General features: G+C 33.4%; 1 protein-coding gene across 9 annotated transcripts in view; it reads right to left on the bottom strand.

Annotated features, from left to right (window-relative positions):
- Nucleotides 1-20,475, bottom strand: part of LOC117181592 (protein lap4) — a 485,727-nt gene that overhangs the window by 59,333 nt on the left and 405,919 nt on the right. For 6 of the 9 annotated variants that reach the window (XM_033374437.1, XM_033374442.1, XM_033374444.1 and 3 more), the window contains 5 exons: nt 17,436-17,553; nt 16,995-17,094; nt 16,774-16,887; nt 9,478-9,606; nt 9,097-9,297 (listed from right to left, as the gene is read on the bottom strand). The exons of 1 other annotated variant lie outside the window; for it this stretch is intronic. In XM_033374437.1, coding sequence (XP_033230328.1) covers nt 9,097-9,297; nt 9,478-9,606; nt 16,774-16,887; nt 16,995-17,094; nt 17,436-17,553 — 662 coding nt within the window. The remainder of the gene's footprint in view (nt 1-9,096; nt 9,298-9,477; nt 9,607-16,773; nt 16,888-16,994; nt 17,095-17,435; nt 17,554-20,475) is intronic. 2 more of the 9 variants (XM_033374438.1, XM_033374439.1) reach the window with 2 other exon arrangements.

Here is a 20,475-nt window from a genome sequence, read left to right as displayed (position 1 = left end):
CGTTTTTTTTCAAATGTCCAAGTTTTGAAACCCCCTGAATCCGAAAAACAGGTTTTTACGAATGTGTCTGGCTGTCTGTCTGTATGTTTGTCTGTATATTTGTGAACTCGATAACTTTTGAACAAATTAATCTATTAGATTGGTCTTTGGTACACTCGACTTTTTTCATTAGAAAGATTTTATTACTATTAGGCAGATTTTTTATGATCTTAATATCATGATTTTACTTATTTAACACTAAATATTTTTATTTTGTTTAGAAATAAACTATTTAAATACCTTCTTACTTAAATAATTAAATATTTATATGATTTGAGCGAAAAACCCACCAAAAATATCCATCAAACGAAATTTCAAATTTTTGGTTAGCGTTTTTTGGCCGCCATTTTGTTTAAAAAATATCAACGAATTTGAAAAGTTCAGATTTTTTGTGCACTTTTGTGCATACTTGCGACATAAACAAATTCCTTCCTCCTCTATTTTTGGATTGAAAAAAAATGAATTTGAGAACAAGCATTTTTAAAAATCTTTTATTACTATTTGAAAATAAATGTTTTCCGCTTTTCAAGCCATTGGATCGTTTAGAGCATACCTGAAAATGGTAGGAAAGATTATTTTACAATCAATTCTTTCCCTTTTTTATAACATTATTCAAGCTCAATCGTAAGAAAGAAATTTCTTCGTTTTGGGACTTAATGGGTTGATCCTTCTCATATCACCTTTTTCACCATAACTTTCTCTATTTTGCCTCGGTCTAATGATCAAACGCCGCCTTTACCATATGTCCAGGAACATTGATATCATTGCCCCATTTTCCCTTTTAATCCTCTTATTTACTAGATTGTTCAGAACATATATGTTGTCCTTCACCCCCATTACTTTTTTAAACCCTGTCTGATTCGGTGACTATCTTTTTTCCTCAACTTCTTTCTTCAATCACTCCGACAAACCAGTTACATATACTTTGTACAGTGTGTGCATCAGCGTCACAGTCATATCATCTTTAACCTCATCCCCTTTGCCTTTCTTAACTATTGGTATCGCTACTCCTTCTTTCTATGACTGTGGCCACTCCTCTCCTCTCCATACTCGATTACACATTATCCATGCCCATTCCTCTAGTTCCGTCCCTCCATATTTCCATACTTAATTTGGAATCTCATCTATACCAGGTGCCTTTCCATCCTTTATTATTGCTAACGTCTTGAATTTTTCTTTCCTTGTGATGTCCTCTTCCTCATCTCTTTCTCTACCATATTTTCCTACCTTCCTAACTTTTCCCTCTACTCTTCCTAGCAAATCCAAAAAATATTTTTTTCATTCAACCATTTCAATATCTTGGTTTACTTTTTTTCTTCTGTTTCTTTCCCTACTTACTACCTTCCATACCTCTTCTTCCGTCCTAGACTTTTCCTGCTCTTCCTTAAACCTTTTATTCTCCTTCCTTGCCTTAACCAATACCCTTTTTCTACATTTTTCACTTTGCTCCCTTTTTATTCATGTTGCTGTTACTTTTTTCTCCCTCTAATGTCACTATTAAGGGAAAGTGGTCCGAATGAATATACTCACCTACCTCTATATTCTTGACCTCTCTTACCTCTCCTTTCTCCTCCTGAGCGGGTATATTCTCTTTCCTCATCTCCTTCAGTATTTCCGTTTGAGATAAACCATCCCAACTCTTCCAAGATCTTTAACATCTTTTTTCCCCTCCCCATTCAGTATCTTCTCTTTGGATTTTCTTCCTCTCTCTTCTCCCCCATTCCCTTCCTCCTCTATCTCCTGTTCTCACATTGAAATCTCCACCTATTATAAGCCTAATCTCTTCTTTATTTTCTCCAATCATTTCTTTCATCTATACTGCTCTCTCCTGCATATCACCGTTCACATAAACCCTCACTAGCTTCCACTTCTCTCCTCCCATCTTTACCTCTTCTACTATTAATCCTTCTTTTCGTTCTTTCCACTCTTTCTTATCTTTTCCTATTATACACTCGTTCCTTACTCCCATCACAACTCTTCCCATTGCTCTGCCCTTTTTATCCTTCCTCTTTGCATTTTGTACTTGCCATTTGTAACCTCTTGGTGACCTTCCCCTCACTCTATCCCATCCCTTTTCATCTAGCCACATATCCATCATTATGCCTACATCCCATTTTGTCAAATTTTTCATAAACTCCCTATTACTTCTCTTCAATCTTGCTTTATTCCAGTAACATATCCTCCATTCTTCCATACATTGGTTTCTCGTCTCTGTTTGCTTCTTATTATTTCTTATTTTTCTATCTCCCGTCCCTTCTTTTCCTAGTTTCCCGGCAACTGATTTCTTACTATCTCTTCCCTTTCTTCATCCCAATTCCACCATACTCCGTCTATCGGTATTCTCCCATACAAAATCCATCTTCTTCTCTTTTTTCTTTTCTCCTCCGCTATTTTCCTTCACTTATACTGCATCTTCCTTTCTACTCACGTCAAATAATCCTCTATTCTCCCCAAGCTTCCATACAATATCCTCTTTTTTTTCATCACTCCCTTCTTATGTTCCCGTTTCTTTAGTTTCACCAGTACCATGCTCTCCCCTCTTCGCTACTTCCTTCCTACACTTCTCACTTCCTCTATTTCTACCTTAGATTCAATTCTTTTTAGTACTTCTTCCACTCTTTCCTTTAGCACCTTCGACTCTAATCTTATACCCTTTATCACTATGTTTCTTTTTTTTTCTTCTCTCTCTTTATTTTCTATTCTTTGTTCTATTTTTCTCAGTCTTTCTTTATCTTTATTCCTAATCTCGCCCCCACCAAAATTCCAGTTCAAGCTTTTTATTTCCTTTATCGTTGCGGTCTAAACATTTTTGGATATTTCAAACTTAAAGTGATATCTTCCTTCTCTTCACTGCTTTCCCTCAACACCTCTTTTCATTTTGACAAAAGCCTTAACCGATCCCACCCTTTTTGCTCTTAATCTCTCCTTTTCTACAGTTGTCCTGTACTCCCTCCTTGCTTTCCTTTCTTTGATCTTCCCTTTCGGTGCACTAAAAACTTCCTGCTCTAAATCCGTTTTTTCCGCGCTGTTATTCGCTCCGCTAGCCATGCATCCAATTCAAACGATCCCGCCTTCTATCCTTCTCTGCCTCTATCTATCGTCGCGTTCTGGCACCTGTCTTTCCTTTCTCCGTGCTACCCAACTCTGCCACTACCAACCCGATCAACCCAGTCCTTCCACCCTGTCATGAATCTCAAACCAACCTATCTTCAACTTCCACACAAATTTGTCTCAATCTTCAAAAATATCTTCACCCCCATTTCAATCTCACAATCCCTCAATCAATTTCTCACATCCAAACCCTTCTACGCACGTCCACAATCCACTCACCGCAAAGTTCACCACAAATATCAGAAAGACTCAGCACCAACAAGTCCCATTACCTTACACTTTCATGCCGGAAACGGAAGTTTAATTTGGAATTCTAATGATCGATTTGGATTTAGCGACCTCAAAAATGTAAATGTGTACAATTTTGTAAAGTTACCAAATTTTTTACCATTTTTGTTCCGCCATATTGGATCCCACATTTTTCATTTCGAAATTCTGACGTCATAGTGGGATACAGCGACCTTGAAAACCTAAATTGAATCAACCTTATCAAGTTACCGTCATGTTTTCGTTTTGTGTCTCTCCATTTTGGATTTTTCATCTCTAAGCGAAGTTTTCTCGAAAATTAAATGTGCTACTTATTTTTTCTCGCAGATTTAAATTCAAAATTAAAAAATCTATCAAATATGGTATCTTTCACAAAAAGAAAACTTAATTTCTTAGTTTCAGTTCAATTTTTGTAAATTTGGTCAAAAAATTATGGTCTTTTTCCTAATTTCCCAGTTCGGGAATTCGGGAAAACATTTCTCTGTAATTTTCCCTGTTTGTGAACCTCACAAGCTTCTACCTCGTTCAAGGATTATTCATTTTTGTTAATTCATTCAAGAGATATTAGGCTTTGACAGTAAATTTGGCTAAATAACCCACAGTGCGGTAGCTCGATACAAGCTACTACATCATCATTTATTTGGACATGACATTAACCCTACTATGTGATAGTCGGTAGACTATTAGATATTAAAAATTGCCTTAAAATAATGATGGAAAGGATGTCATGTCAACTCTAATTGTTTTCTTTATATACTTTGCCAGTAATGTAACTTAACCTTAGATGCTTGAGCTAGGTGGTTATATAAATGCTGTAAAAAAATTCTCAGAAAGTATGAAATTCTGGTTCTTATGTTAGTATGAGCTTCTTGGAGTTATATTATGCACAATGTAAATACTTTATAACTGTTATTCTTTTCTTCAAAAACATTTCCTATCGATTTTTTTCGTCTTTTATAAAATTAAACAAAATAATATTTGTTTCTTTGCTGGTGAAAAGTACAATTTACTTGCACTCATTGTTGGCTATTTCGGAAATATATTTTTACCAACAAGGGATCTTGGGGTCATACACGTGTTTTTGCTAGTCTTTTCTATGTATAACTAAAGTGCATGCGTATTTACCTTTTCGATTGCAATCAATTTTAAAAACTACCATAAATGTACCGCATAGTGGAAATTAAAAAAAACGAAATGAAAAACTATAAGTTAGCTTTTCTGAATCCTATCAACTATCCCAAAGAAACTATAAATTTTCTGTTTTAATGAGAAAACACCTACAAGTATATTGTGTTTTATTATTCATTTGAAAAATTTCTATAGAGTCCATTTCCTGTAAACAGTCTCAAGGTTAAAAAGACGCACTTTTTCGATTTGACTATTAAAGTTTGCAATGGTAATTTGAGTTTAATTTTAAATTATCTAGAAACTCAAGCTCAAATCTAACACTCAAAGCTTGATAACTGGATTAATGTTAAATGACTGTCGATTTCTTTCACGCACTCATCTTAACAAATAATAGCTTTTAGAAATAACATGTGTCATTTCACCAGGAAAGGTACCACTTTGTCAATATGAAGTTAAAAATAAGACCGTAGACATGTACCCGTATAAATTCCCGAAATTTTAAGCACAAGAGGAAACTTCTAGGTTGAAAAACAAGACATCGGGTCACTTTTAAAGTCATAAACACAAGATATATTTCGTTCACAAAAACGTGTACATCTCCTAAACTACCTTTGACCAAGCGGTACTCTGTCTTGTGGTATGACACATATATTGTAATATATAATAGATAGAAAAACTCATCGACATGGAAAAATTATTCATAATTCTCCATATTGAAAAAATTGAATTATTTTGAAATAATATACATATTGTACTTTTTTTTAGTTGAGTTTTCACAAACACTCCATGAAGGTTAAAAGTGTGTCAAAATAAGTAATCTTTATGAAATCAAAACAAAAACCTCAGTGCAAAATTTCTCTAATTAAATGCAAGCTCGAAGTCAGAATGAGAATCACGGTGTTTTTAAACTAAGGTTCAGCCCAGAAATAAAAACAAGAATTTTACGTGAAAAGTGTACCTGGCATATAAACGCGTGAAGTATTTTTCTTGTTCAAGTGTTGTATCTATTGCTTTAACCAATTAATCCAGGCGCCACTCATACTTATGTACGCATTAAGAGGCCTACAGGGTAACTTTAAGTAAAAGTGTCAAGAGCAGTACCCTGATTATGAATATGCCAGGTAGACTTTCCTAAAGTTGGTCGATTTTAGTTTAAAGAAGTTTTTTTCAACAAATACATTATTTATGGGAAAAATTCCTATAGAATACTTTTCAGAAAACTTGAATCCAGACTAAGCTTTCTTCATTTAACACCTTTTTACAATTAATTGTTTTCAAGTTATAGAGTTTTGAACAAAACTGTGGGCGCAATATACCATACATAGTTATCTTTTCCCCAAATTTGTTGGGTAAAATAGATTTCAATTATAGTGCAAACTCAATGTTTCATGGCGGCATAACTTGCAAACGGTTAATTGTACAAAAAAGTGTAACATTAAGAAATTCTTGCCTTGGTTCAAGCTTTCTGAAAAATAAGTTATGGAATTTTTTCCATGAATCATGTTATTGTTAAAATAAAATATTCAAACAATAAGCAAGCAACTTTTTGAAAAATACCCTGGGTATTCAGATGATTTAACATGATTTAACATTGTCTTTATATGTTCTGATTGATTTAAGTACTATATTTAATTAGTTAATTTGTGGACAAAGTCCAATTTGTATTCGGGGATAATGAATCATTCTTCCGGATGAATGTATTGTTAGCTTGATATGAAGATTTAAGAAAGTAATGAACTTCAAATAATAGAATTCAATTTAATTTAACAAATAGGGAAGCGGCGGGTAATGTGGCTTGGCAGTTAATGTGACACACCCTCATTTACATATATTGATTGATTTATAGAGAGAGCTATTTACTGTACAGTATTTTTTTATATGCACTGTTTTCTATAGTGAAAAAATTTGCTCAATAAAGCTAATCACTCAATTCTTATTATGAAAAGTTATTTTTGGGTGTTTTCCGGACTAAAAAAACATAATATATAACGTTTAAGTTGCACACAATTTATAAGTAATTATTTCAACCCATCATTTACCCAAAATTAATTTCATTGAACTCAGTAAACAACTTTTACTTCCCTTTCCGAAATTGCACTAAGAGCGCGTCACATTAGCCAATCAGGAAGGATAACTTGGCGCAGGCATACTTTTTGGGAAACTTGATAATTAACTACTTCAATAAACGTAAATTCAATAATAATCACGCGCATAGGGTAGATAAGATTTTGATTTACGTGCTCTATATTATTTTACTACAGTTTTCAACATATTTAACTTTTAACGGAGCTTTTTATAACATGTGCGCCACATTACCCGCCGCTCCCCTACACAAATAAGTTAAGTACTGAACATTTCATTCACAGAAAAATAGAAATCAGAAATAGGTGTACACCCGAATTCAGTAGTGATTAAGCTTACGACTAAAAGCAAAAGAAAAGTGGAGTGAATGTTGAAAAGAGCCAGGAGTAACATCATATAAAATAAGATTCTTCAGCACTTAGTTCAGGCATCTGGTACTTTTATATCGTATTAAGTATTTAATACGCGGTTTTGTTTTGTTTTGCTAAAACAGTTTATTAAAGGGTCTTGATTAACATTCGAAGTTTTCTAGAAATGACACCTATCAATTGTGTGCATATTCTATGTATTTCTTTGTGAAAATTACTTCTAGAATATCTGTTTTCGAAAATAAATGAAAAAAAAATACAAATTAATGGATTTTATATTGTTTATTTATTACTTATAAAAAATAATATCAAAGGGATCAGTTTTACAATGGTATTATTATTTTATGTAAAAAATGCAAAAATGGAAAGAATATTTTGTAAAATGAATTCTTTTCCACGCCACCTTGGAAATAGAGTATTAGGCGTTTCTTAAAAAGTAGTTTCCCTATTAAAGCAGTTAATTGGCATTTTTTCAATTAATTTCGACAACAGATATTTTGGAAGTGATTTTCACAAAATAAGGTAAACGTCCCAATAATCGTAACCTTATCCCCAGTAATCTTAATGCCATTTTTCTTGCTTTTTATTTAATTTGAATAAATGCAATTTTTATTGGCTATTATAAAATGCTAAAAATAAGTGGGTTTTATCATTAAATGTTATTTTAAATATCTTTTTTTAATAATATATTCAAATTATAACCAAGTTTCACGATTACTGGGAACTTTTAATGAACTACAAATCCACGAATACCACCAAAATGCTCAAATACGGCCGCAGTACATTTTCCAGTACATACAGGGCCTTCCGAATGGAAAGGGTCAAAGTTTCATGGTCACAATTCGTGACCTATATAACTAAAATATTGTGTTTTCTTTTATTTTACGCAGAATTTTGTCCTCTATAATTTGTTCTTTTGAAATTTCTCTGTAGGATATGTACGAAACGAGCAGTTTTTTAAAAACTTGCATGACTATAAATAGCTCAAAATAGAAAAAATTACGTTTTTTTAAAGTCATAACTCTTGATCTATGAAGACTAGAAGATTATATTGTTTTTAGGTTTACGCAGAATTTCCTGCTCTGAAAATGTTTCTTTTGTACCACTTATGTAGATTCACGGAGAAGTAAAAAGCGGTCAACTTTGTGAGGCTATAAATTATGACCTATTAGCGCCAGATCATTGTATTTTTTTTCGAATTACTCGATATTAAGTTTGCTTCAATTTAACTTTTGAATTTTTTGTTGGTTAAATTAACAGGTTCTAGAGTACAGATACAAACTTCAGAATTGGGGTTTTTCGCCTCTTTTTCCGAAAAATCCGGGTTCTTTGAAGGATCATAACTCGGCACCTATTGAAGATAGACGGTTTTTTTGTCCTCCAATTTTCCAGAATTTCCTCAAGTTTAATTTTGGTGTTGAACATTTTTCTGTAAAATGAAATGGGGCGGATCAGTCTACGCAAACACGATTTTTGGAACTTTTTTCAAAATATCTCCGGGACGCACGGGTGTCATTTCTAGAAAACTTTGAATTTTATTCAGGAACCCTTAATAAACCATTTTAGCAACAACAACAAAATGCGCATCACCTACTTAATACGATAAAAAGGCATTTTTCAGTAGAGATGCCTTGACTAACTAGCTATGTTCCTACGATAAACGTACTTCAGCTTTAGAGGGCGACATAGTATTTGCATAATGAATAAGAGGCATTTGGTCTCAATTACTGACAGGAAGGACGTTTTGCTGCATATAAATTTATGTTCAAGCAACTTTAATTGAATAAACTATTTACTTTATTCAAACCACTGTTTGACCTGATCCACATTCGGACTATTTACTCTATATGTCCCTGAAGCTTTCTAATCTACAAAAAACAAATCGTCAACGCAAGCCCACGTATTTTCAAACGTTTTAAACGATCGTATTTATAGTATGGTGTTTAAAACATTATCAAGCACGGATGGAACGCAATAGGTTTTGTGTACTTGATGTGGAAATAGCACGCAAAATAACTACATAACTATCATTTAAGCTTTCGTGTACCATACAAAAAACGATGCTAGTGCATAAATTTTTGCTATTTGAATAGTATGGTACCTCACGCTCAATGAGCTTTTCGACGTATTCAACAGTTCGTACCCGACGTTCACCCGTCACCTCGTCCACATACTCTTCTGTGCGGCGAGTAACCTTCTCGTCGACTACTTTTTCTGACTCACGGACAGCTTTAGACGGGCCCAGCTTGCTGCGCAGAGCAAGTTTGGGAAAATCTGCACTAGATGGCCGTAACGTAGAGAACTATGATAGCAAGACAAACGAGAACCTATGTACTGTACTGATTTCCTTCGCCCTTGGAGAGGTTTATGTTAGAAGTTTTTAAAATAAAAGAAGCAATTACTTTGGGGATAACTAATTAAGGAAAGCCCATCAAAATCTGGTGGTATAATTTAATGACCCAGCATATTACAGATGACTTACCTCTGAAACTTTCTTAGCATATAACGTACAATTGTTGCCCTCACATTCTTGTGGTTGTTCAGCCTTATTGGTCGCATAATTAATTTCACTCATCTTTTTCATTACTAACTGCTGTGCCTCTAGAGTGTCCTATCAAAAATACAAAAATTTATTTTTATTATGCGTATTACACACTTTAATCCGCCCTATTTTTCTCTGAGGGAATGGAAATCATAACTAAGTTTAGCATTAATAGTAAGCCGAATAATTCGGAAAGGAATAGAGTTTGTACCCAGCACCACCTATTGGTTCTTTAGGTTTGCTACAAATAATATGAATTCAGTCGGAAATAGTGGTTATTTTTCTTTGGTTCTCATATTTAGCTAATTTTGATCGTAAATGCCATGACCGCTATCAGACATTAATTTTCTTTTCATTGACTATTCTGAATACAAACGGGGTTTGAAAGTGCTTATACAAAATTTTTGGCAGTAAATAATACAGGATGAAAGTGGAAATGGGTTTTTACTTCTTCGGTCCGTTGTTAGAATATTATTTTATAATATGGCTAAATGTTGCGGGGGGTCAGGAACTCTTTGTCAATTTGTCAAGTTTGCCTGTCTCCTTTTATCGGCTTGATGTTCCCACTTACGATCTTGACTAACTGCGTGAATAATTATACATATTTTTTATTGTTTGAGGCTTTTGCTATTCATTAAATACCCAAAACTAACCGACATATAGAATTATTCAATGTCTCTTCCATAATTAACTTGGCAACTGTCGTCCAAGGCTGTTATTAATACGAGTTAGCCAAAGCATAGGTAGAACCAGGTCCAGTCAGCCAAACCTTATCGCATGTGATTGTTAAGGCAAACCCACAACTGTATCCAAATCAATTAATGAACTTAAAAAATTATTATGCTGCTCATTATTCAACTTAAAAAACATAAGTTACAATTGATTTGTTAAGTGGTTTTCTCTGAAAATCAATGTGAGAGATACTGGGAAAAAGCCGAACGACCATTCGAAAGAAGGGAGGAGAGAAAAAGAGTCCTCTCTATAGGACTAAAATCAGGTCTTACAGAAAACGAATTTCTTTTTTTCAACTAATTCAGCGATATACCCATAGTACATACTAGGATAAATAAAAAAATTAAAATTTGATATAGGCTTGGGAGGGGGAGGGGGCGTGCTAAAAAGTTGTGATAAGCCTTTTATAAGAAGCCCTCGAAAGATTGTTTTGATGAACTAATGTCTTCACTCTGATGAACTAATGTCTTCACTCAGTCGGACGTAACACTATGGGCGAGGCGACTTCTAATTTTAGCAAAAATAGTTGCTCGATAGTTTTTGGGATTACTGATTACGAATCTGGGGTCAAAATTTTTAAATTTTAAATGTTGGACCCATAATGGCGGCGAAAAATTACAAATTTTTGACGCATTTGGCTAAAAATGGGTACTTAAGGGTTTTTAAAGTCGCTGATTATAAATATAGATTTAAAGTTTAAACATTAAAAATACACTACACTTTGCTTTCCTTCTGAAGCTTCACACACAAGACGAGATTTAGTCTTCTCATAATTTCGTTTTCTGGCTGAGCGGAGTATAGTAATGTTTTATGTTTCGTTCAATCAGGGGGGTGCCACGATTTTCGCTTTTGCATTAGAGGCGGGAGTCAGTTTTGTGAAGTGCGGCGAGTCTTGAAACATTGGCGCCACCGCTGCGACGCCCGGTCGGCCCGTTTTCTGTTATTATTTTGCATGCAAAAACTTGTGAAATGTCAAATCTATCGTCTGTTTGTCGTATTTTATTCATTTACGGATAAGTACATAATCAAAATAGGCGAAAATCTATGTATAGTTCCGAACTGTAAATCAGGGTACGACTCAGCCCGCTCAAGTGGAGTAAAAAAAGTTTTTTCCTGCGTTCCAAAAAATGAGGTTGAAAGTTGGCAACAAGCAATTAAACGTGTCAGAAAATATTTTATTGTTAATCCTGGACACGCAGTGTATGAAGATAACTTTTTAAAAGATCAAATTGGGAAAAAGAAAGTTTTAGCTCCTAATGGAACGGTTATTGCGGTAAGTATTACGATTTGTTTACACTGATATTCTTTAACCTAAGATAATCGAGTGGGTCTGACGATTTCATGACAACATTCATTTTGATATTTTAATATATTCTTCTTGTTACTGAACTTTTATATTATTGTTATAGTGTGTAAAATTAGTTTCAATAGTTTTTGAAATTTAAAAAATATTTTAAGACCCTTACTATCTGTAAGAAAAATGTAAAAGTAACATTAATTGACAGTGTTGAATTATTGCTGGGTTTCAATATTTATGTACAATTACATTAATTTATTAATAAATGCAAGTATTAAAGTAAATTAAAATTGTAACATAATTATTTTTTTTGCAGTCATAATGGTATGATAAACGTAAATTAAAACCAGGGTTTTAGAAGTCTCAATTTCCAAACTGCCCCGAGCATTGTTCGAAAGTTGCTAAAAAAACCCGTCGTCTAACAAAGGCCGATTTTTTGACAAAGGATTCTGAAATGTCTAATAAAAAAGTCAGCTTTCGAACAATGATCAAGGCAATTTGGAAAATGAGATGGCAACCCCCTTAGTTTTAATTTAAGTTTCTTTTACCATTATGACTGCAAAAAAATAATTATTTTACAATTTTAATATAGTTTTATACTTTTATTTATTCATAAATTAATGTAATTGTACGTAAATATCGAAACTCTGGAATAATTAAAAACAGTTATTGATGTTACTTTTACATTTTTTCCTTAAATAGTACGAGTCTTAAAATACTTTTAAAACTTCTGAAACTATTAAAATGATCATTTTACATACTATCAAAATAATGTAAAAGTTAGGCGACAACAAGAATATATTAAAATTCAAAAATCAATGTATACATGAAACCATCAGAGCCATTCGGTTATTTTAGGTTGAAGGGCATTGGTGTAAACAAATTGTAATATTTACCGCCATATCCGTTCAATCATGAGCTAAGACTTCCTTTTTTTGCCAACGTTCAACCTCATTTTTTGGAACGGAGAAAAACACTTTTTACTTCGTTTGAATGGGTTAGAGTCGTACCCTGCTCGACAGTTCGGATCTATACATCGATATCTTTAGTCCATATTTAATTCATATCTCCATATTTTACTCCAATTTTTAAATAAATATATGACTAAATCTACAGTAAACTTAATAAATAGCTTTCATACTGATAATCTTTTCACTATCTTAGCGATTAATACAATATACTAAATATTAAAAATTATAATTTCTTGTGTATTTTTATTATAATGTAATAATAATAATAAAATAGTAATACATTAGAATCATTCAAGTAAATAAATATAGAAAAACTATTATTCATATTAACATTTTAGAACTTTTAGTTTATTTGCTTTAAACCTTGAAGACGTATTCTTTATATTTTACCATTTTACTCTGCTTGAATATTAAAATCCTTAAAAAGATATTTCTAGTGTTTTAAGGTCTATTTTGCAATCCTCGATATTTTTTAAATTCTAGAAACAGTTAATCTTGGCTTAATTCAAGCTCAAAGTTTTTAAAATATCCACAAATGTTCAAAATATTTTAAAAACTGAGAAAAATACTACATCTCGCATTTTTCTTATCAGCTGTTATTTAAATGTAGGGTGTGGCGCTAGTGGGATCAGTGTTTCATCTTCGGTTGTCCCACACAAAACTGGCTCAGTGCATTTGCATGGAGAGTCACCCCCCCCCCCCCCCCCCCCGGTGGAATCTAACACAATGATCCAGCACCCTTATTATAGTGTCTTGAAAGGACTCGCTATAGCGTACGAAACACAATTACATTACTATAGCCAAATTCAGTGATTTTAATGCGATGATCTTCAAAAATGAAATACCGACACTCCAAATTTAGACCTCAGATACGAAATCGGCGACCCAGAAAGCCCCAAGTAAGGATTTTTAGCCAAATCCATCGCAATTTTTTAATTTTTGCCCCCATATTAGGTCCGACATTGTGAATTACAAAATATGGACTACAGATTCCTAATCAGTCATCTCCAAAATCCTCAGGTAATAATTTTTCGCGAAGTCCATCAAAAGTTTTTAATTTTCGCCGTAATGCTGGGTTTGTCATTTATAATTTTGTATTTTGTTTCGTAATCAGCGACCCTCAAAACCACTAAGTAACTATATTGAGACAAATCCGTCGAAAGGACCCCGCACAGAATGAATAGGAAAATGTCTTTCGGTAGATCTGGTTATAAATTGGTAAATTTTTAGGTTATAAGGGCCCAATAAAATATCCATATTTTTTTTCAATGGTCAGTTTTAACGCTATACGGCGCTAAGCGCTTAAAATCAGAGCATAATATATATTCGTATTGCATTGAAAGCAAAAACGACGATAAAATCAGTATCTCGCATGAAAATATGATAAACATTACGTCCGTCTCACAACCCGCGCTTTTCGCAATGGCCGAATGCTAAACGCTCAATATTTTTAATCAACTGCGACATTTTAATGCTTACCCTACCGATAAAAATCTCTGAGTTTTCTCAAGCAGAGTCGATTTGAAACAATTTAGTCTGAGAGATAGTCTGAGAGATTTGGGTCCTTTTCAAGGTCCTTTTAGTAGTCCTTTTAAGAGTGGTGCGACGGTAATATAATGTTCCTTTTGTATTCATCACGTACCGGGCAGGCAGAGTTATTTACAGTAGTTGGCCGTCGCTAATTCGACTCTCTCTTTTTAAATTTCTCTTCACATTATTAACCATTTTTTTTTATTAAATGAATTTTCTCATTATACTTATTTATAATTATAACGTATATGCTAATATACCATTTTCTAGTTGAATTAAAAAATTTTGTATTTTTTGGCATCTCATTCCACTTACGAGAAACGTCGTATTAATTCCAATTTTAAGCATTTAAAAAAAGTTAGATATCTGAAATCATCGAAACCCGTAGACTCTAAATTATTATGTTTTAGGCTGTTAACTATGAAATTAAAAAAATCTACTTCTAAATTTTAATCCGAAAGCTTAACAAAGGACCCTTGAGTGTCGGTTACTCTATTGATATAGCCCCTCTGCTTGTTATTTCAGCCTATTTGCTTTTTATTTATGATCCTTTTTCTATTTCAATTTTGGAAAAGACGTTTTAAAGCCTTTGAAACTACTACCTGGACCTTTGAATATATCTACCTTAGTGCCTGCGGAGAATTTCTGAGCTTCTCTGACCCTAGAGAATCTTTAGAATATACTCAGAGATTTCTTTCGGTAGGGTGATACTGATTTTGTCGTCGTTTTTGCTTTCATTGCTATACGGATATATCTTATGCTCTGATTTTGAGTGCTTGGCGCCGTATAGCGTGAAAACTGTCCATCTTTTCAAAATTTGTTATGGATATTTAATTTGGCCTCGATAATCTACAAAATTACCAAGTTTTAACCAAATCTACCGAAAGACATTTTCTCATGTATTCTGTGCGGGGTTCTTTTTACATTTTCTCTCCCATATTGGTTCCGCTATTTTGAATTTAGAAATCTTTACTTCAGATTCGTAATCTGCGACCCCAAAATACACGAGTAACCATTTTTAGATAAATATGTGGACTTTTTGAATTTTTGAACAAAACCGAGGTCACCTCATCAAAGTAGATATTTTCTCATTTTGTTTTAATATAAATATGTGGCTAAGAAATGATACAAAAATTCCTGTCCATGGGGAATGAATGCTCATAATCCTCTTTATCCTATAACTAATACTCTATACAACTACCGATTCATAATAAACGTACCAGCATTAACATTCTTGAACCCAGTCCTAATCTTAGCTGAGATGGATACTTTCATGATCTAATTGTAAAGCCCCATCACACATTCGCTACTTGGCGAGTATCGGATATTCGCCTATAGCCGAGCTATTAATTTTTAATTAATTTAAATTAATTCAAATTAATTTATTGCTAATTAATTTTACAGTAATATTTAACTAATAATTTTTATTAAAATTTTTTTTTAAATAAAATTAATCAACAAATGTTGATAAGTATTCCACTGGAGAAATTTTAATAATTTTTAATAAAAAAATGATTTACAGAAATTCCATTTGTTTAAACAATTGAAAATCAATGAACTAATATTAATAAATATTCCACTAGACCAATAGTAATATTTTTTAGGGAAAAAAACTAAATTTCGAAAAAAATTATTTAAACAAATCCCATTTGTTTAAATAATAAAACATTAAGTAACCAAAGTTAATAAATATTCTACTAGACTAATCGCAATAATTTTTAGGGGGAAAACCGAATTTTCGAGAAAAAAAATTAATTAACCAATGATAATAAATGTATCCACTAGACCAATATTAATCATTTTAAGTAAAAAAAAAACCAGAATACAGTGTTCAAAAGGTCGATTTCATGAAAAATTGACATTTTTGGTTTTAAGGGTAGTATTCAGGTACTCATGGGAGTATACTTTCCCGTCACATTTTTTCAAAGCCTAAAAACTTATCCCACAAAATTTTGCCATGCATTTTTGGACCACCCTAGTGCACACCCATGCGAACTCTAAAGTTTAACAAGGCTGCATTCCTTGCTCACTTATAGCCTCGCTGCTCATTCCCTACGCTGCATAATTGAGCCGAGACCCAAAGTAACCGCATCGATAACCCTGACTTTGTCACCATGAAAAGTAAGCGACCATCTTCCGCGCCAAAATCAGACCCTGTGGTTGAAAAAATCGGATGCAGATACCGAACTTGAACATGTGTCCAAAAATTCAACCGAATTGTTGCCCTGCAACGGGAAATCGTATTTGAAGTTAGACCTATAAAATTCTTGACCACGTCTGGATAGGAAGCAGATACGAGATTTTCAAAAGCTTCCTATGGATCAGCTGAGTTTTTCATTGACCAGCCTAGCTCCTGATCAATACGAATCTCCGCTTAGCTGTCGCCAAAGTATGCAGGTTTGGCCGATCTGGCACAACATTTGGACATGATCTAAGACAAAAGCCAAAGGTTTTAATCAGACCAGGCTTTTCCATCAGAAGTCTCAACTTCTCTTCTCTGCATGCCCCTTATATAAGCCTTCTCACATCTTTTGTACAACGGAAGAACATACCGTAAAAGAGGACGCACACAGGTATCGACAACTAAATTAGAAAAGAAACAAAAAAACTATAATACTCAACAGATCGAAAGCAGCAACTTTTCGAAATTGCAATTTTTTTCCTGTTCGGTACTGAGTTCGTATGTTAATAAATTTGGTAGTTTACCTGTTCGAGAGATTTAAGACGCGCTTGTCTCCAAGCAGCTCTCTTTTCTGCCCTCAGTGCACGTTGCTCAGCAGGAGTTAAGTGACTTTCTTCTTCGTCGTCAGACAATAAACCCTGTCAAAAAATAACGTACAAAGTTATATGATACCACTGTATCATAAGATAACTATCAATTACATAGTTAAATTTAGTCGTGATATCAAAAAATTAAGTAACGTTACCTCTTGTATCATTCTATCTTTTAGTCTTCTTTCAGCTTTTGCTGTCCTCACAATATTTGAAGCATTCTGTGCGTTTGAACTTCGTGAACTCAGGCGGCTACTGTATTATAATAAATAATAAACATTCTCTAATAAATAAAATACGAGAATGATAACAAAATCACTTATGGTTCAGAAACTGCTTTGATTTTTAATTTTACTGAACTTTACGCAATTTTTCGGCTACTGTCTCATAAATATAAGATTGAACATTTAGGAATTTTTCTCCTATTCAAGACATCGGAATAAGTTTAGATGCTTTTAATAAATCGGACCATATTTAAAAAACTACATTTTACAACAGAATTTCTTAAAATAACAAAAATGAACACTCGTGACACTTGAACTTAGTTAAAATGTATATTTATCTATTTTCAAATGAAAAAGTAAGAATTGCCTTACTCAGGTCTTCTGAATTCTTGTTCTTCTACAAGATCTTCAGATTCATCCAATCCTTCGTTTTCGTCGATCTGTGCCCAAGACTTTAACTCGTCTCTCGTTAAAGTGGCGATCTTTTTCTCTACATAAAATTAATAAAACCAATCAAATATAATAAATCAAACACACACACACATATGGCATTATTTCTCAAATATCCAGCGAATGCGCCGATAGAGGTCCAGCCCACGTGGACACTACATTGGCCCACAGTATCTGGTACCCCTCCCCCTGCTAATATTTTTTTACGTGTACCGATTTGACGTTTTAAGCTCTGAAATTTTTCGCATTGACTTTAAATTTTGAATAAAAAAATATATGTTGAGAAAAAAATTACATTTTGTTGAAAAACTCAAAAAACTAAAATCGTGTTTTTGAAAATACGTGCCCTCCGATATTTTTTTCATGAAGAGCAATACATGTGTTCCACTAAGTCTTGGACGTCTTATCTTGGGACTGCCAGTGGTTAATGAGAAAATAAATCAAACGTAATGTTCTACACGACGGAGCGACCATCGCCATAATTCACCACGTCCACTGCGTTTCGATTTTGTTCCCATATTGGCGACAAACGTGCTTGTCTAAACCTGCATTGGAAAAAAAGGAACTCTACTCTCACATTTGACACGTACCATCTTTAGCGTAAACATCACATTAGCGACGTTTTATTTTTAATACTTGCCGTAAGATATTTTCGCAAGAACCATTTTGTCGAACTGTTAGACAATCAGAAAGATTCAATCCGTTTTAAATTAATCTTACCTTATGGCTTGTATAGAAAAACAATTAATCAATTAAAAAAGATTTCTATCTTTTATGTTTACAACTATAATGATAATAGTTGTAAAATTCCAGGGAAAACGACTGCGTTATAGTGAAAGTAAATGGAGAGAAAATATTGCATGCACTTTCTAAGGTTGCTTTTCCTAGGGAAACAATTGGGTTTTCAAAGTTTTCAAATTTAAGATCGAAAGAGTGCATTCTCTCAGGAACAAGTGGTATCCACAACGTTTCCGCCTGCATTCCCCATCAGACCGCTAATCTTATGTTTATTGGTGGGAATATAAAACAATTGAATAAGTCTAATTCTCTACAATTTCCAAACATCAAGCATTGGATAGCTCAGCCGATTTGTAATCTTGCACATATAGCTGGTTATTTTAATGAATGTTCTAACTATCCCGGCAATCAGAACCTCAAACTTCTTTTAGAAAGAGCCTACATCGAAAACTGTGTTGAAGATATCAAAATTAAACACTGGTTAAACGTGGATCGACCAAATTTAGAAACTGCTGTGGCCTCAGTACATGATTTCATTAACAGCTTAAGTGAAGATATAAAAAGACTTCTTCGAAATGATTTTCTTGTCAAACAACGAAGTATGTGTATAAATAGCGTTAAGTATAATTTATTAGTGGGTCAAATTCTTTTTTCATAGGATTTTGCTGAAAACGGCATGATTGCTTTACAAGGTGCTTCTCAAGGTAAGCATTGGTCAAAAACACAAGTGACCATTCATCATTTGGTGACATACTATAGAACACGTGGAGGTGAGTTAAAACACGCAAGTTACGCTATAATATCAGTAATAAAAGAACACAATATGATATCTGTGCATCTCTATCAAAGAAAGCTAATATATTTTTTACTAGAAAAAGTAGGAAATTACTGCGAAATTGGTTATATACAATTCAGATGGTTCAAAGGCACAGTACAAAACTCGTAAGAACTTTGACAACTTAACACTCCACGAGCAAGATTTCGGATGTAAAGCGCAATGGAACATCCATGCAACTGTACATGGCGAAAATTCTTGTGATCTAACAATTGAATTACAATTTAGGTTACTCAACAAATACACGCTGTCATTTCCATTTCAAAGACCAAAGTGATGACTAAGCTTTTTTCTAATTCCGAAAACTTTAATATAATATCCGTATTTAAGAAGTGGAGTAAAATACGTAAAACGTGTAAGGTTCGGCGAACTAAATATTGTTTTTTTTATTCCATACTAACTTTATTGTTCATATCATTCTTACTGATTCAACTGTTTGAAATTATTGTTAATCAAAAATTTTGGTTGGAAAAGGTGTTCCTCTTTACTTAAGAATTTTATAAATCAATGTTTTTAATTAAGAGCATTGAGGTTTCTGAAGAGTGGCAGAACTTAGTTACGCTACGCAGTAGCCGCGTCACTTCGTTGCGTAGAAACTTATGTTTTTTTTATTTTCTCATTATCCACTGGCGGCCCCAAAATAAAAATTTTAAGACATGTTAGGCACATGTATGGCTTCTTATGAAATAAAACGGAGGACACGTATTTTTAAAAACGCGATTTTAGTATCCTTGGTTTTCAAAAAAATGTGAAAAATTTGTTTGTTCTAAACATAATTTTTTTAATTGAAAAGTAACTTTCAATGCGAAAAATTTCAGAGCATAAAAAGTGAAGTCGATTAATTATAACCGAAGATATGGAATATTTAATAAAAGTTACAAAAAATGTCGAACTCCTATGTCTACACCATTTTATCAAAAATTTTTAAATCAATTGAGGAATTGTTTCTTCTCTAATATATAACAGTATACGCTGAGTTCCAGACAAATTCCATTTTATGAAGAAAAGTCTAGTTATTAATTGACATGGGAGCAACTGGCATCTATAAAAATGACACCAGTTCGCATTAGAACCGCAGTAAACCATACATATGACGTCTCACGGTCGGGAGATGGATGGCCACAAGGCACGACGAGATCACAACGACAGGCTGGCTAAACCGTCGTTCATTTTTGAGGACACAAAGCGACCTAATGATGACAGGTTTTTTCATCCATCTCGCAAGTGCCTTTGCATACTTATAGCATGCAGGTATTGGTTTAAAGTTACAAACCACTGATATTTTTGCACTTCTGAGAGCACCGATCACAAGGACAATTACTTTAACCGAATATTTTGGGTACAGTCAATGCAGCTCTTTTCAAAGGTATCGATACCTCTCCTCCTTTT

This window comes from Belonocnema kinseyi, chromosome 10 (genome assembly GCF_010883055.1).
Source record: "Belonocnema kinseyi isolate 2016_QV_RU_SX_M_011 chromosome 10, B_treatae_v1, whole genome shotgun sequence".
In the NCBI taxonomy this organism is placed as follows: Eukaryota; Metazoa; Arthropoda; class Insecta; order Hymenoptera; family Cynipidae; genus Belonocnema; species Belonocnema kinseyi.
Note: the sequence above shows the minus strand (reverse complement) of the source record. Positions and strands in the feature narration are given on the sequence as shown.